This window comes from Fulmarus glacialis, unplaced genomic scaffold (assembly GCF_000690835.1).
Source record: "Fulmarus glacialis isolate BGI_N327 unplaced genomic scaffold, ASM69083v1 scaffold29301, whole genome shotgun sequence".
Lineage (NCBI taxonomy): Eukaryota > Metazoa > Chordata > Aves > Procellariiformes > Procellariidae > Fulmarus > Fulmarus glacialis.
This window is the reverse complement of record NW_009193864.1, coordinates 1,094-18,086: the sequence shown is the minus strand read 5'-3', so window position 1 is coordinate 18,086 and position 16,993 is coordinate 1,094. Positions and strand designations below refer to the sequence as shown.

General features: G+C 38.1%; 1 protein-coding gene across 2 annotated transcripts in view; it reads left to right on the top strand.

Moving 5' to 3' along the window:
* The window catches only part of ACSL1 (acyl-CoA synthetase long-chain family member 1), a 32,091-nt gene extending 15,309 nt beyond the window's left edge, over positions 1-16,782 (top strand). For both annotated transcript variants that reach the window (XM_009587592.1, XM_009587591.1), the window contains 14 exons: positions 506-538; positions 720-771; positions 1,587-1,660; positions 2,695-2,772; positions 5,199-5,333; positions 6,951-7,085; positions 8,020-8,115; positions 9,136-9,208; positions 9,904-9,992; positions 13,303-13,419; positions 13,979-14,122; positions 14,700-14,801; positions 14,880-14,951; positions 15,152-16,782. In XM_009587592.1, coding sequence (XP_009585887.1) covers positions 506-538; positions 720-771; positions 1,587-1,660; positions 2,695-2,772; positions 5,199-5,333; positions 6,951-7,085; positions 8,020-8,115; positions 9,136-9,208; positions 9,904-9,992; positions 13,303-13,419; positions 13,979-14,122; positions 14,700-14,801; positions 14,880-14,951; positions 15,152-15,292 — 1,341 coding nt within the window. In that variant the 3' untranslated portion in view covers positions 15,293-16,782. The remainder of the gene's footprint in view (positions 1-505; positions 539-719; positions 772-1,586; positions 1,661-2,694; positions 2,773-5,198; positions 5,334-6,950; positions 7,086-8,019; positions 8,116-9,135; positions 9,209-9,903; positions 9,993-13,302; positions 13,420-13,978; positions 14,123-14,699; positions 14,802-14,879; positions 14,952-15,151) is intronic.
* The last annotated feature ends 211 nt before the right edge of the window (positions 16,783-16,993 follow it).

Below are 16,993 nucleotides of genomic sequence, written 5' to 3'. Positions count from 1 at the left end.
GTACAAACCACCAATGACTCTTCATGGGGCAACTCAGTCTTCCTTCTCACAAGCAGTGATTTTGGTGCAAGGTGCTTACTGAGACGAATCTTGCTTCATCTGTTCAATGGTTGTCAGTGGCACATGTCTTCTGCATGAGGTATAGGACTGATTGCCTGCTGTGGCTTGTCATAGCACTGCTTAACCTTGAGCTTCTCTAGTGAGTGACCTCTGGTTTACTAGCTGGAAAAAACCCTGAGTTTTAGATTAGTTATCAGTTTTGTATTTGTAGAACATGGTAGTTATTCTATATATCTTTAAAACATCCTTTAAAGCCTTTGTTACCCTTTTATAAGTTAGTTACCCTTTTATAAGTTAAAATGCCTTAACAGACAGGACTGTTAACAGGCAGTCTAAATAATGGAATATTACGGTGTTTGGTAATGTTTGTCTGGTAAATTTAAAGCAAAAAAGGTTACATGCTCATGTCTAAACTTCCTCTCTCCCCTTTCCCTCTTTTCTGTAGGAGCTGGGAAGAGCACACAGGCAAAAACCTATGGTAAGTATGAAACTAGTTCAAGTTACTTAATCTGAAGCTGGGTAGCATTCTGTAGATCAAATTAGCAAATCTCCCTATCTCCCATAGCTCAAAAGTAACACTAGTATTGCAATAGTTTTGTCCAAGAAAAATCTTTTTCCTTGCTATCGTAACCATACTAATACTTTCTTAATTCTCATAGCCTCCAAAGCCAGAAGATCTAGCAGTCATCTGTTTCACCAGTGGAACAACAGGTACACCTCATTATGCAGAATTTATTATCCTGTATGTGCAAAATTAATTCAGAAGCCCTCCTACTTTTTTTCAAGACTCTCCCCTGCTGCTGCATCTTTTTGGCAAGTAGTAGCTGGGGAAGCTTTATGATAAGGCTCCCTTTGATTCCCCCCAACCTCCCCCCAGTTGATCAATACAGAGTTGCAGTATTGGGGGGTGGAGGTGTTATATTTTTGGGCTTGGAAATAAGTACTGAACCTGTATTTCCATTATAATAAGGACTCTGCATCAGACTTCAGACTTTCAATTCTTCCATAGTGTTTTTTGTACTGTATTAGCAAAACTTGTTCCTTAGTTCTATGCAACCTTGCTGTAAGACCAAAACAGGAAGAATACTGTCTAGATGTCACATGCTTTGACACTTGTGAGTTAATATCCAACACTGGCAGGGAGCAAAAGGGAAGAGTGCAATGACAAGCTACATTTTTAAAGCAGATGTGAGAACAGAAATCAGTCTGGGTTTTATAGGTGCATCTTCACAGAAGTGTTGAATTTTGAATGAGAAGCTTATCCAAGAAACATGACAATTTCTTAAGGATTTGCTCTCCTTATGAAATTTGAGAACTTCAACACAAACTTACTAAACTGTTAACAGCTATTCTTGAAAGCGTGTTAGCAAGTTCTCTGCTTTTGTTTAATTGATATACAAAGAAAGGTATTAATATTGAAGAAGGGACTGATTGATTGAAATGACGTTAGTTTAGTTTTACGACTGCTTGGTAACTTGAAGGACCTAAAAATTTCACTGTTGCATCCTGATGTGCTTCTTCCTTAGGAAACCCCAAAGGAGCTATGATCACTCATCAAAACATAGTCAGCAATGCTTCAGCTTTTGTGAAAACTACAGAGGTAAACTGCGAAGGTTAACATTGTGGATTTGCATGAAGGGAAGAATCTCAGGAGTAAAACCAACATTGAAATCTCATTAACTCTTGGATCTTACTAAAAGCTAAAACCAGTGAAAATGTAACTTGACAGCTAAGTCAGAAGTCAATATTTACTGGTTTCTTCTGTCAGGGTCAAAATCCTGACAGACTTACAATTTGGTCTGATCCAAGCAAAATGTTACAAAGATCCTGATGTGGATCTACATTACATTCTGCCTCAGGCTTATAGCGTTTGTCATTAGTGCAAGCTCTGTATCAAAGGATTTTTTTTCCTTTTCCACTGAGGATGGGAGAAGCTATAATGTATTTTAACCACCCAAAATAATTAATGCCCTTGCATAAATGAGCAAGAAGCATAACTCTGTATTTTTACTTGATACAGTGTTAACTTTTGGTTTACAGTAGACTACTAAAGTTTATCTGCAGGCTAGCTAAGATGACGGTTCTAAGTTCTAACACATGCAGATGTAATTAAAAATACAATTGTACTTATTTTGCCAAGTATTCTGCATATAGAATTGTTTTTAAATTAAGCAATTAAAATTAGATCATATAAGGTACTTTTGATATCAACCTTATGGTAAATTGGATAAGCAAACTTTCTGATCTAAGTTGGAAGTATGTGTTTCTTTAAACCCCTAAGGCATACTGCTTTAACCTTTTTTGTTCCCCCTCCCTTCCAATGTATATAATGGAACTTTCTGTGGTTTCTCTTGGAATTTGTTTCTATTCATAATCATATGAATGATAAGTTGTAATAATCTGGTCCCTGTACTCAACTCTAAAAGACTACCACTTCTGCAATGTGTGTTTACTTATGCTAGAAGTCATTGCTGTAGTCTTTTTAATGAAAGACAGACAATGCAGCTTCATTACAAACAAAACTGAAGCAAGGACTATGCTGTAGAGTTTAGACACTAGGTTTCATTGTTCTGTTTAACTTGGGCAAAATAGAGAATCAATGAGAATTAAATTTAATTTTACTAACGCTTTCAGAAAACACTTATCCCTTCCACTGAGGATGTTCTGATATCATTCCTGCCCTTGGCTCATATGTTTGAGAGAATCGTTGAGGTAAGCATCTGTTTGTTGTACTGAACTATGAGAAGCTTGCTTTTCTTACAGAATGCATGTCTCTTGAATCCCAGTGATACACGCTATTCCTTTTTGACTCTTGCACATGTGTATGAAAGCTTGAGGTAAGGTTCAGGAAAACGATATCCTATAAACAAAAACAATATCCCATAAATAATATTCAGTGAGTACTGGACAATTGGCTTTCATAACAAAATATGAACATTAACCTTAGAGCTAGGGCTAATAAGAAACTGGTTTACTAGAACATGAGACAATCCCTTAGCACACGTACACTGCCTAGAAATTCCCTCTAATGTAATCAGTGCACTATCAAAAATCCATGCCATTCTTTAGTCTGCAAACTTTAAAAATTTATTTTATAATATGGCATCCTGCTTGCTTACACAAAACTAACATTAAGTTGGTTAAACTTACCATTGCTTCCAAGAAACTTCAATAAAAAGGGAGGGATTTTATTTCAGTGGAGTTCTCTTCGAGGAAATGAAAATGGCTTTTGATGCCATTTAATGACAAACTTTGAAGTTCTCTCGAATAGCTTGTTTTACCATATAGCAAAACCTGGGGCTTCATTTTTGAGGATGAGGGGGCTCGGGTTGTCTGAATACTGGCAGTCTTAATAAGGACCTTTCAGCCCATAGTTAGGTGGTATGCATTATTGAAAGGATGAAATTTCCTCAAACTTCTTATGTACAGTGGAGGCACAGGTATTTAATTACCGTACTTATTGAAGTTGAATTAACACCTCTCCCTTAGGTGAGATTGCAGATATGTATGTTGAAGGTAGTCATGTCCCAATTTATATAGGGAAATAAACAGCCTCCGTGCAAGTGTGAAAAGGCACATGGAGCTGGAAATTGTTCTGTGATTTCAATTATGAATCCTGAGCTTTCTACCAAAAAAGTCTGTCTATATACACATAGATAAAAATGTATATATGCATATGTGTCTGTATATATGTATGTTATGAAGATTAGGAATAGAGCTTAAGCGAGGTATACAGGTGCCCTTAGGCTTTCAGCACACTTTTTTTTTTTTTTTTCCTTCTCCCCTCCTGGTAACCTGGATACTGGCTATACTTCAGTGTCTGTTTTACTGATGCCTGCCTTGCACTAGAAGGTACAAGCTCTGTAGGTAACAGCTCTGCTCTTGATCATGCAGTAGAAACAGGATGGGAACTTGTTCTGAAGGATAAAATGAGAAGAAAGTGTTTGGATCTCAGTATTCCTCTGCTGTTTGAGGTCTTTACAAAGTAGGTGTTTACCTGTATATTTACATAAGGAGATTAAGTAAGGACACCTTTGGTAGAAAAGAGAAAATATTTGTTGCTGTTTGGGGTAGATATGAACACAGATTCTGTGAGAAGCAGTCTTTAGAGTCTGCCGCTGTTATAAAGTTTGTTTGCTGATTTTTTTGCTCCCTAAGGAAGCTAGAGGGTCAGTGAACTTGACAAGATAAAGGTCTTCCCACTTAGCAAAGGCAGTTGCTGCTCACTCCATCTGTACTGATGCATTTGCAGCTTTTTAGCAGATGGTGGCAAAGCACAGGTGAAGGGGAAAAGTGACACTTCAGCATGTTTCATATGCAGAAAAGATGAGAATGGATGGCAGGGGTTGAAGGAAGAGATGTTATGAAGAAAGCAGAAGAAATAAAAACTGGTAGGTATAGAGAAACATAAGAAGAGTAGGAATGTTAGTAAAAAGAATGAAAAAACCCCAAACAAAATAGGAAGAAAAGGTGTGTATAGGTGTAAGGGGTGGAGCTTCTAGACTGTAGAATATAGAGAATATAGAACACAACAGGATTGAGTCTGCCTTCCTTGGTGTAGGTCTGAAGTGATGCAAAAATAATCAGTGACTCTGCTAGAATCTTCCGAAGAGCATCTTGATCACCTAACAAGAAGTCTGCTTGCATCAGTCTTGTGAAACAGGAAGGAAAACCAGAGTGCAAGAGAATGAAAAGCAAGTAGCACAAGGCAGAAATCCCTGCTGGACCAGTACATAGCATGTGCTGACTTTTTTAGCATATAGCAGGAACCAACAAAGTTCTAGTATTTTTAAATAAGCCTGATAAATATTTAAAATAGTAAAGTTCTGCTTTTCAGTCTCTTGCTACCTATGAGTTGCTGACATGGCCTTATTTGGCCAACTACCCCTTTTTTGATAGCGGCTTTTGTGCTGTATCTCATTCTATCAGTCTTTGGCCTGTGTGCACTAGGCACATCTTGCTACTTGGTCTTTCCAGTCCCATCCTATAGTCTGAGAATGCTGCAGAACTTGTCCAGAAGCTGAGAGGACTTAAGGTGGATACTGCACTGTCCACTCTGCATAGGATTGTCATACACATATAGCTAGAACACATTATACATGCTGTGTTTTCAGACCTTTTTTACTTTTTTCTAACAGTGTGTGGTTCTGTGCCACGGAGCTCGGATAGGATTCTTTCAAGGGGATATCAGACTACTTATGGATGACCTAAAAACACTGCAGCCAACTGTATTTCCTGTAGTACCAAGACTGTTGAACAGAATGTTTGACAAGGTAAGTCTACAGCCATGAGTCTAGACCTGCGCAGGGTTTTAAGAGACTTCATGAAGTCTGTGCTGACGTGGTAAGAGAAACTGTTGTGCTCTGGGATGTTAAATTGGCATGCTAACAAATTGGTGTATCTCTTCCTAAAAGAGAGCTGAAAATGCAGGGAGTAGTACTGGTTGTATTAGAGCACTTTCAGGCAGCAAATACTAGTGTTGAAAAGCCTGACTAGGAGACCTGATTCTCTCTAGCTTGGTTAATGACTTACTGTTTTGTTCTGAGCAAGTTATTTAAGTCCAGTCTACAACATGAACCTGAGGCTTAGCATCTGCATGCCATGCTTTTAGCATCTGACTCATGGAGTGGAATTTGCAAACCAAGGTCAGGTGTTTCCCTATGCTTGCATGGACACATACAAGTTTCCTGCACAGCGGCCAGCATGTTCTAGCAGGGAGGACTATAAACCAGCCAGTCCAGAGCGCTGGGGAGTGGGTGTGTCGGCAGCCCCAGTCTCTCCTGTGCTTGCTGCTTGCCTGCTCAGGGTCATCTGAGGTGGGAATTCAGAAGTAGATTCTTTCTTGAACTTAAGATTTTAAATCATCCTTTTGCATGTAGATGACTGACTCTTCTTAGGATACAGCCAGAGGAGTTGAAGGATACCACAAGGAGTCCTGTGACTGCTAAAGAAATGACAGACTTGTCTATGCTGTCTTAGCTAGGACACTGCTCTAATCATGAGACTAGAGGAACAGCAAGTAATACAAGGTTCTGTGTGGTCCCAGGAACAAATAGTGCAACTCCCATGCATTTGGAGGGAAGGAAATTCTAAGCCCTGCCTGTAATGCTTAAAACTTAGCCCCTCATTCTGCCTACACATTCTGTACTGGAATTTGAGAAACGGAGCCAAAGCTTAGGACTCTCTTCTTTCATGATGTCATCTTGCTTGTTGACTCTGGTGCCCTGAGGATTTCTCACTTCTGTGGCACTGTTTCAACCTCACCCAGCCTTGCAGTAACCTAGCATGTGAAGTTAAGTGGGAAAATGGGCAGCAGGGGGGGCCTAACGCTGAAGAGCTGCTGGATCTGTCTCTTTCCAAGTGAATATACTAATCTGTGGTCTGCTGTTGAATCAGCTCTGATGTGCTGAGAACAATTGGAAGGAGCCTTTGAAAAGTGATCTAAAAAGCAAGTTTATATGTGCAAGATGGATATCTCTGGTATTTCTGAAGGGACCTGCATCTCCTCAGAAAACCTTGCGTTACTTTACATATTATGATGGTGTGCTCTTTAGAATATGCTGAGGATTATACTTAATTCAGCTTTTGATCAAACTGCAATAGAAAAGTAAAACATGCACTTTCATTCATACATTTCAATGAAGAAACTATACATTGAAAAAGCATCACACAAGAATTACTAAGTGCTAATTTTGGTGGACACCTCTTGAACTGAGGTGAAGAGGCCAAAATCAAAATCCACAAGTATTTCTTACCAGAATTAGAATGCTTACTAATAAAGGTTTTTTAGTTTGTTTGGTTTTCACTGTTAAGAGTCTCTATGCATGCTTCTGTAAAAAAGGAAATGGTAGTCTGTGAGGCTTCTAACCACAGATCACTTTTCTTAATAGATTTTTGGACAGGCAGATACTTCATTAAAGAGGTGGATGCTGGATTTTGCTTCCAAGAGGAAAGAAGCAGAACTCAGAAGTGGTATAGTTAGAAATAACAGTTTCTGGGATAAAGTCATCTTCCGTAAAATACAGGTATGCTTGAAAGCCTCTAAGTCTAAGAGTCTTTGTATGGTGGATATTGGAACTTTTTTATTACGTTATTTATTTGCTCATGATTATTTTGAGAACAGAGCTCCAAATGTGCTTACTGTGTTACAGAACAGCTGTTTGACATGTGTTTTCAATATTGGAAGTGTGAAGCATCACTATATATGCTAGCTACTTACTAGTTTATAGGCATCGGTTTGCAATTGCTGGATTTCATATGAATGGTTATAATCTGGTATGGCTTTCATCACTGATTAAAGACTACCTGGCTACACGGAATAAAAACCAAAACTGTCTTATTTCCCACTTCACTTTTCAATTTGCTTTGTTTTAATAATATCAGCTAACTGTATTAGGGAGGTTTCTCTAAAACAGTCTGGTGCTTCTCTCTTACCACTTTGCAAGCAAACACTGTCCTTTTGAAAGAGGAATGCTAAATGTGACTTAGTGCCACCTGTAGCCCCTACTATCACCTCACTGTTGGTCACTAGTAAGTTATGCCTGCTATTATATCTGGCACTCACTTGCTATGGCCCTAACCTTGCTTGTACCACATGCCCACGTGGCAGCTTTTTATAGCATTCAGGATGTATGAGAAGCTGATAGAAGGTGGATAAAAATAGTCATTGCTGTAAGGCCACGATTTAAGCTCTTTTAGACTTTTGGCCGAGTGTGCATTGCAGTGACACTACAGCATAGTCTTTGTAGATACTGTATGTTTGAGATACTCTTTCTTCCAGCCATTAATGCGATTAAAAACACTGCAAGAAAGACAGCTTGCAATAGGAGATTAAACTTTAATCTCTAACATTTGTGGGTGGCACTGTAGGTGAACAGTGGCTGAGGGTGGGATGGAAAAAGACTCTGGAAACTTCTCTAAAATGCTTTTGGTGTCCACAGTATCTTGTGTCTGTTGTAGGCAAGTTTGGGAGGAAAAGTAAGGCTCATGGTCACGGGAGCAGCACCTGTATCTGCAAGTGTACTGACTTTCTTGAGAACAGCTCTTGGCTGTCAGGTGAGTTTCCTGGCCTTAATTCTAAAACATAAAGATTTTAGTACCTCATTCCAGCTTTGATGTTAGAGCATTTCTGGTAGCCTGATTATATGGTTAACTCTTCTGGCATTCTTCTTGGAGACTATACAAGTGCATACTCCTTTCCAGAGTTTCTCTCTCAGTCCCCTGAGATTTCTATATTCATCCCAAAGTCTATTATAACTGAAGTAACCAGCTGACCTGTCTTAAGGGAAAGATTTTTGGGGGCTGCTGTAAGCAATAATTAATATTCTTGGATTAAGTTTCTGGGATGTGCCTTGCTTACACAAGTATTTATAACTACTGTAGAGAATCCAGTCAATGTGATGATATTGTAGTGGTGTTGCTTTGAAGATGAGACTGGGGACAATCAGATTGCACACAATGCATTTATCTTCAGAGCCTCTTCGAAGTATATGCTTTTTGAGGTAAAATCTGAATAACAATGGCACAGGATGGAACAAATATGTTGAAATAAATTTCTGGAGGATAGAAAACACTCTAAAATGTGAGCCTTCTGTGACTTCTTGAAGTTCTTCAGTAGTGTGCTGGTGCAGCAATGCATTCGCACAGAAAAGGGAAGCCTGTCTTGTACATAATAATCACAGAGGGGTATAGGGATGGGGTATAGGGATTCCATTCCTAGCTGTCTTGGACGAACCTGTCCTTAAATGGTATGAATGAAGTCATTGCTAGTGCCAACGTTCTTCATTTCTTCCTGTTGCTCCCTCTGTTGCTTTTGGTTTTGATCTATATAGGTGTCACATAGCATGTGAAATTGAGTGAAACTGTGAGTAAATATTGGAACTGAAGGTGAATATTAGAACTTAAAATTGTGTATTGTGATAAAACTCTTAATATAGCGGTATTCTTTTTAGAAGATGATGAGGATTTTGCTAAACTCAAACAACTAGAAAAAGAAGCAAAATATTAATTTCATTTTAATGAAGAAACTATGTTGAAAAGAAGAATTTTAAATAATCTTTTGGTTTCACGTCCTAGTTCTATGAAGGTTATGGACAGACTGAATGCACAGCTGGATGCTCACTGTCACTGCCTGGTGACTGGACAGCAGGTATGGTGTTTAATGGTCTGCCTATCTGTTAAATTTCAGGATACTATAGAGGTCCCTGATCACATTATTTAATCTTCAGTACATCTATCATGAAGCGTAAGATTCTGTTTTTCCTCAAGTGAAGTAAAAAAGTTTTGAAGGGATCCCTTGAAGTTTCTACCGCTAAATAGCTAGGATTTTTCAGTAATCCAAACTTTTAATAGGCTTCGTCCTTGTAAGTAGAAGTGGATTTAGGAGAGGGGAGGTCATAGTATCAACCCTTGTAACTTTTACAGAATAGGAATCTGCTGTGTATAAACACAGTGCTGGAAACTTAAATGGCATTTTCTTGGTGCTGGAACAAACAGTCTGCATTTCTGTCAGCTGTTACATCTCTAGTTCCCTAACTGAAATAATACTGATAATTGAAACTATAGTGGGACTTCTGCTATTTAAATATGTCCATAGAATGAGGATTCTGATTATAAGAAAAAGTCAAGCCTGAGTACATGGTTCAGCTTGTAACATTCCAGGGATATCTGAGAATTTAATGTTTCAGTCCCAGCAAATTTAAGCTATTACTGTACTGGTATTGGTGTAGTATATTACCAGAAATCAGTTTTTCAATCTCTTACTTTAGCATGTAACCAGCTTATTGTTTTAAGAACCTGACTAAAAAGCAGTTCAGCCTACTGAAGTGTTATTCTATTTCATAGGTCATGTTGGAGCACCCATGCCATGCAGTATCATCAAGCTTGTTGATGTACAAGAAATGAATTACTTCGCTGCCAAAGGAGAGGGTGAGGTAAGTAATTTCAAAAGGTCAATGTGAGCCTCTTACGAAATCTTGGAAAATGTGTTTGTTTTTTTTTTTTTTGTTCCTGAAGTAACAAGTAACTGCCTGAGTTTAGTAAAAGTGCTAAATGTGACCTGCTACCTAAAACCAAAGACACCTGCCTTGCCTGACACATGAAATGTCAGCTAATGATTCACAGAAGCAAAACAGAAAATAGTGTATTGGAGGGGAGAAAAAGCAGCTTACTGTGGGATGACAGATTATTATGTGTTTATGATTGTATGACCAACATGCCGTCTTCCAGCTGTGGGATAGCTGAGAAGCTAGCTATCTCATATTGCATTTATCCTTCAGTAAAATGCTAGCAGAGGGCTCCCCCTACCCCCACTGCCAAGTGCTGGAGAACAGCTGATGCATGTAGCTTGTTACCCAGCTTGTGATGTGTGAGATGAGGTAATTCAAAGTGGCTGGAACACCATTAAGAGAAATGGAGATAAAATGCCATGAAGGCTGCTAATGACTTGTGACAACTGCCTGCATGTTCTTCTGAACTTTTTCTGCAGCCTGCAGAAATTGAACACGCATGTTTTACAAATTGCACTTTGAGAACTCAGCTTTGTATGTAATGCTATATGCTGTCTTTTTCAATATTTTTTCCAAGTAAATTATATACAGCTTGAACTCTGTGTATAGACTTTGAACAGATGTCCATGTAGTGACTTTTTTCCCCCAAACCCTGAAAGCAAATTAACTCTGGTGTCTTTCATATGCTTTTGAGAGGCCTTGAGGGCAGTTGGGGGGTGAGAAATGGATAAATAAAAAGTAGCTTAAGCAAGTAACTGATTTGTGACTGCAAACAATATATAATCTTTATATTTTTTGGTTGTCATTTGCATGATACTAGAGACAAATCATTTGGCTTTAATTCCCAGAAATACTTAAGGCTTTAGTTGGGCTTGGTGGTGGGAAACTGTTTGCAAGTGGAGAGCAATGTCAAGATTCTTTCCTGTCTTGCATATGACCCCATGTTTAGTCTTCATCAGCAATTTTTGCTTCACTTTAAATATGCTTTTAAAGCTTGGTCTGCTAGAGGAACTGAGTATAAATTGTCATAATGGAAACAGTTAAGTAGTTTTTAAAAAAAACTTCTAAAAATATTTTGCTTGCACTTACTGTGAAAGCTTGCTGCATTAGGAGTTACTTTAGACTTGAATAAATATGGTGGCCCCTTAATATATCACGTACCATCTTAGTCTTTCAGTCCTAACTTCCTCAGTGTAAACTACTCTGAATTTAACAAGTAAGTGTTATAACTTTTTTCACAGAACTGAAGCCTATAGCTATAGAATTGGGTCTTGTTATCCTTTGCCTAAAATAGATCTTCCTCCTCGTTGTCTGTCTGCTCTTCAGCTGGATTAAACACATTTAGTCCTCCTTTCTGAGCATAAGCTTTCAATATTCTCTGTTCTGTCAGCCTTGCTTTTCAGTTTTGCCAGTTATCCATGTTCAAGAAAGATAAATTTATGAATAGAATTATATATGCTCATATGCAGATGAGGTCTTAGTGCCAGTTAGCAGGATACAGATAAATGGTTTGCTGTCTCTATTGGGAAAAGCTGTCACCTACTGCCATCCTGGGATTGTAGGAGCTATGAAAAATGAAATGTTTGATCACTCAGCCTTTGACTTGACTGGGACATATAGAGTTCTCCTTTACTCATATCCTTCCAGATAAACTCTGTTTTATAGCAGAAATGACTTGGTTCTTAGAACATGACCTTGGTTTGGTCATGAGTTTGGTACTGTCTCTACAAGGTCATCAGAACCCTCACTAATACTCTGATCTCCCTCCTCTTGACAACATCTCCTGTTCATTGTATTGTAGTTCATCAGCATGCCTGTATTTTATGCTGAGGTAAGCACTGAAAATACTTGGGATGAGTTTTTCAAGAATTGGTCTCTGAACTACATTAGTAATTTCTTCTAGTCTAAGAATTTATATTTAGTGCCTGAAGATTCTTTAGCCAGTTCCTTGCCCATTTTATAATTGTACTAATCCCCTAGACGAATAGTTGGCCTAGTATTTTGTCAGCCCCTATTGATATTTATTATCTGTTTTGCCTTAACTTAAAACTGGATTTTCTATCCCATTCTTCTAGATTTGTTCTAGATCCTTGATACTATTGCCCAGACCAGACTCTTCTTATTGTCTCCTGTCATCCACGCATGCCAAGCCACTCCCAAGCTGGTGTGATGGTTTGAATCCTTTGTTGCTTCTGAGGTCTCTTGTGTAGCGCTTTCAGGGTTTTTGGACTCCTGATTCCCCAACAATTGTGTGCAGTGGGCATCTTTAAGTTTTGCTTCAATCTTGTTTATCTTGCCTATCTCTCTGTCCTCATTTCTAAGGAGGTATTTTATTGTCCTGCTGATCCTTAAATAACAAGAGTCCTGTCCTGTGTCCCCATTCTCCCCACCAAAGAAAACTTACACGACCTTAGGTGTTACATTGAGAAGAAAATACTTAAATCTGGGATCAACTCTGGATACTTTGGGCTCTACCCCATGTTCCTGACTAGTTGCTTTACTTTTATGTTCTCTTACTGACAGATACTTTTCTAATTGTTTTAATTTAGCTTGTAAGGTCTGACCTGATTCTTTGGCAACCCCTTCACCTATAAACCTTTAACCTTCTTGGTCCTTTTCTCATACCTTGTAAACACGTTTTTTGATCCTATTAATGCCTGTGCATCCGGTTATATATGAAGTTGTTCTCAGTTTTCTACTTGATACACAAATCCCAGACAACACTCAATTTGAAGAAATTGCAGGTTTCCGTTATAAAGAAGTCTTGAATGCTCTAAGCCCTAAGGTATTAACTGGTTTACTTTTGGACAACAAACACGTGATTGCTTGATATACAGCTTTTTCTAGTTTTAGCACAATGCCCCTGCTGCTTACCAAAGCTGAAACGAACACATTGCCAGGCTGAGGGGGTAATATTTCTGATGCAGCAGAATTTCGTCAGATAAATAAAAATAAATTTCCTCTAATAAATTCAGATTATTCAAATAGCAGGTAGGAACACTGCTGCTAGACTGGGAGAGAACAGATGCTTCCAATTGCTTCTTATTATACTTTATACCAATGGAAAATGTTAGGTCTCCAAAAACCGTAAGTAGAGATTTCTGTACTAATGCATAAACTTCATCTTGGCTTTTTAGTCGGGGTTATTGAGAACCATTGGAGAAAGCATACACTGCAAATAGTGTTTGTTAACTTCCCTTCATAGTAGCATACATTAACAAATGTCTGTTTTCAGGTGTGTGTGAAAGGGCCAAATGTATTTCGTGGCTATTTGAAAGATCCAGAAAAAACAGCAGAAGCTCTGGACAAAGATGGCTGGCTTCATACAGGAGATATTGGGAAATGGCTACCAGTAAGTTAATTTTTATAGCCGAAATGTACTTCTGTAGTTATTAGCAGTAATTTAACAAACAAAATAGAAAATATTTGGTATTAAACACAATGGATTAGGTGAAAGACAAGTAATTTCAGGAGGAGGATAATTACTGTTGTAGATAAACCTGTGTGCCTGGGGCTAAATAAAGTATTAGCAGTGCCAATCTTGAGGCTTTCCCTAGTTTAGGTTAGATGGGTGCAGAGCCTGTTTTCTTCTAACATTAGTTTGACAGTACTCTGGCTCTAGCACTATTTTACTGTACCTAATCTAACTTAAATGAATAAACTCCCTTGGATCATTCACAGCATTTAAGTTTGTATTAAGCCGGAATTCAGGCAATAGCACTTCTGGCCTGTTGTTGAAAGCTTAACAAAGGTTGCACAGTAATATCTGAAGTAGAAATACATAGAAGCAAACTCCTGTTTGTATGTTTTAATTCTGGTACATTATGTGATCTAGTGTGGCATGCTTAAGCTGTGTAGATTGTTTTTTCACTTGAAGTGCCTCTTCTGAGTGAAGTGATTTCTGTCAACAGAATGGTACACTGAAGATCATTGACCGGAAAAAACACATATTTAAACTAGCCCAGGGAGAGTACATAGCACCAGAGAAAATAGAAAATGTGTATCTGAGATGTGAAGCACTTGCTCAGGTGTTTGTCCATGGAGAGAGCTTGCAGGTAAGCATTCTTCAGGTAATTTTAAAAATGAATGCAAGAGGAGACTGCAGAAAAGAGTTTTCCTTTCCCCACCCTCACCCCACCCTAAACTTTGAGACTGAAATCTTAAAATTTTTTAACATTACACATTTTGGTTCTGAATGCACTTTCAACTCCAGCAATTATATAACGTGTTTCTGGATTTAGTTTCAGACCAGGTAGTAGAGCCAGATTGATTTAACTGAGTATTAATGACTGTACATAAGTTGCTAACAGTGTGCAGGGAAAATAAAAAACAAACCAAACCAAAACAAAACAAAAAACCACAAACAAACAAAAAAAACAAAACAAAAAAACACAAAATCCCAAGATGTCAAGATTTTTGCAAGTGCAAATTGAAATGTGGGTCTTAACAAGAGTAATTCTCTTAAGTGCAAGCTTCTGAACTGCACTCCTGTGTTCAAGTAGCAGAATGCTACTGACTTCACAGCAGGATCAGACTGCTGTCCAAAACATAACTCTTGACTAGTAAGAAATGTGTAGGAACTAAAGTGTTGACTTTAAAAAGAAAAAAAGCTTGACAAAAATTCCTTTTTAGGCCTTCTTAGTAGCTATTGTGGTACCTGATCCTGAGACTTTGTGCAAGTGGGCCAAGAAAAAGGGATTTGAAGGCTCATACGAAGAGCTATGCAAAAACAAGGTGAGTCATATCTAACTAAACAGTTAGCTGTTCTGCATCAACCATTTCAAGCTATACAATGTATTCCTGTATCCACAGAACCTCAAAAAACACATTCTGGAAGACATGTTGAGGATTGGGAAAGAATCTGGTTTGAAGTCGTTTGAACAGGTAAGATGCTAGGGAGAACTGAATACTTAATTCTTTAGACTTCTCAATACCAATATAATATGACTCTGCAGAAACTGGTTTTAATTTGCATCTGGAAAATCTTTAAAGTGATGGGCTTTGTTATGATGTCTAGGCAATCTTTTTAATAGCCTTGTCTATTCCAAGGAATGCAGCTTCGCTAGTAACTGTTTATTTTCCAGGTCAAAGACATTCTCATGCACACTGAAATGTTTTCTATTGAAAACGGCCTGCTGACACCAACACTGAAGGCGAAGAGACCAGAACTGCGAAAATATTTCCAGTCGCAGCTAGAGGAACTTTATGCTAATGCCAAAATGTAACTGCAATGGAATGAGGAAAGTGGCACGCATCTGATGTCTACTGTTGGCCTTCGTATCTGTAATTTGACTACAGCAAACATAGGGAAGGAAACTGTGCAATCATAAACTTGTACAAAAATGGGTACTTGCCATAGGAGCACTGAAGAAATGGAACACTGCCTTACTGTCAAGTTGTGTTGCATACTGTTTTTATGGTGACCCACAATTTCCAAAAAGAGCCTTAACTATAAATGGTAACTATATGTAAGTTATTTAAGACTTCCTTGGCCAAAAATGGGACTCTCCTTCACCAAGGAGCTAAGGTTTTCTTATTGCCAGCATGTTTGCTGTCTGCAGTGTATTTTGCAGTTGTCAATTCCACAAAGGATTTGGCAGGTTTGAAAATGCCTCTAAGTATCTTGCATCCTCAGAAGGATTACTTAATCTGTTCAAAAAGAAAACCAACCACCAAAAAAACTCTACGGTTGTATAGCTGGTATCACATCTTGCATTAGTCCTAATATTAACTGGGGCAAGGCATCTGAGTGTTTTTTCTCCCTTCTATATCTGCAGCCAGTTCTGAGATGTACTTTTATAAGGTAGAGTTCAGAACTCCACACAAAGGAGACTGATAAATGCAAGTTCCTCGGAGTAAGTCTGCATATGGTGGTTCCACACTGAAAGTGTGGATGCAGTTAATTCAGCAAGTGTAGCCTTTGCTACATTAACGTAAATCCAGAGGAATGCCAGCCCTGTAAATGAACAGATCCTAACTGGCAAGAACACTAGAGACCTAAAACCAAAATCATTCAGGAGGCTGGGCTATGCTAACAGTCAGGTAAACATTGCACCTGTATTAGCCACATTTCCCTGTAATGAATGTGTATTTAAAATGCATTTTTTTAAATGTGCCAGGTCCTCTATAAGCGGAAGAGCTTCTGACATAACCTCTCAGTTTTCTGTGTTTTATGTATGAGCCACTGAGTATTCTTCACTGAATAGCAAAATAGGTCAGGTAGAATGGTTTTGCCTGATGCTTTGCAGCAATTGGAAGTATTTAAGTATGCCAACAGAACTATGTGTTGGCACAGGATAGGTATTTGTTCAGGGTTAAAAACTTAATTCCCAGATAAATTACAAAATAACTGGTTACCTTTTGTTTGAGAAATCAGCAGAAATAAGCCTTATTACAGCATAAGTCTTGCTATCCTTAACAAAGTTGGTTTTGCATTAGCATTCATTGCTGTTTTTTGAAAACATGGATATATGTAAAATATAAGCACAAAAAGGTTTGCACTAAGATTTGTGTGTGATTGTAATGCACTACTCTGTAGCATAATTTCATACATGTGTGCAATTAAGGTACACAAATCCAAGTCAACTGTTAGAGCAGTAGTTTGTTACATTGGAATTCAAATTTTGCTTAGTGTTGGCTATTTCTATGTTTTATAAAACCAAAACAATTTTCGAAACCAATGAAGGAAACTAAAATAAATATTTCTGCATTTCAACTCAGTGAAGTGTTTGTTTATCAAGGAAAGATGCTGCTGACTAACAAGCTGAGGTATAATTTGGTAACTCTGACAAGCAGTAAAACTCCACTGCTACAAACATACTAAATAGAGGATAAATGCTGGTTGTTGACACTTTACTTGTGGAAGGTAACTTTCTGCTTTGGTATTTATGTATAAGTTTTTGGCCAATATCTGTAAGAAAGGGATG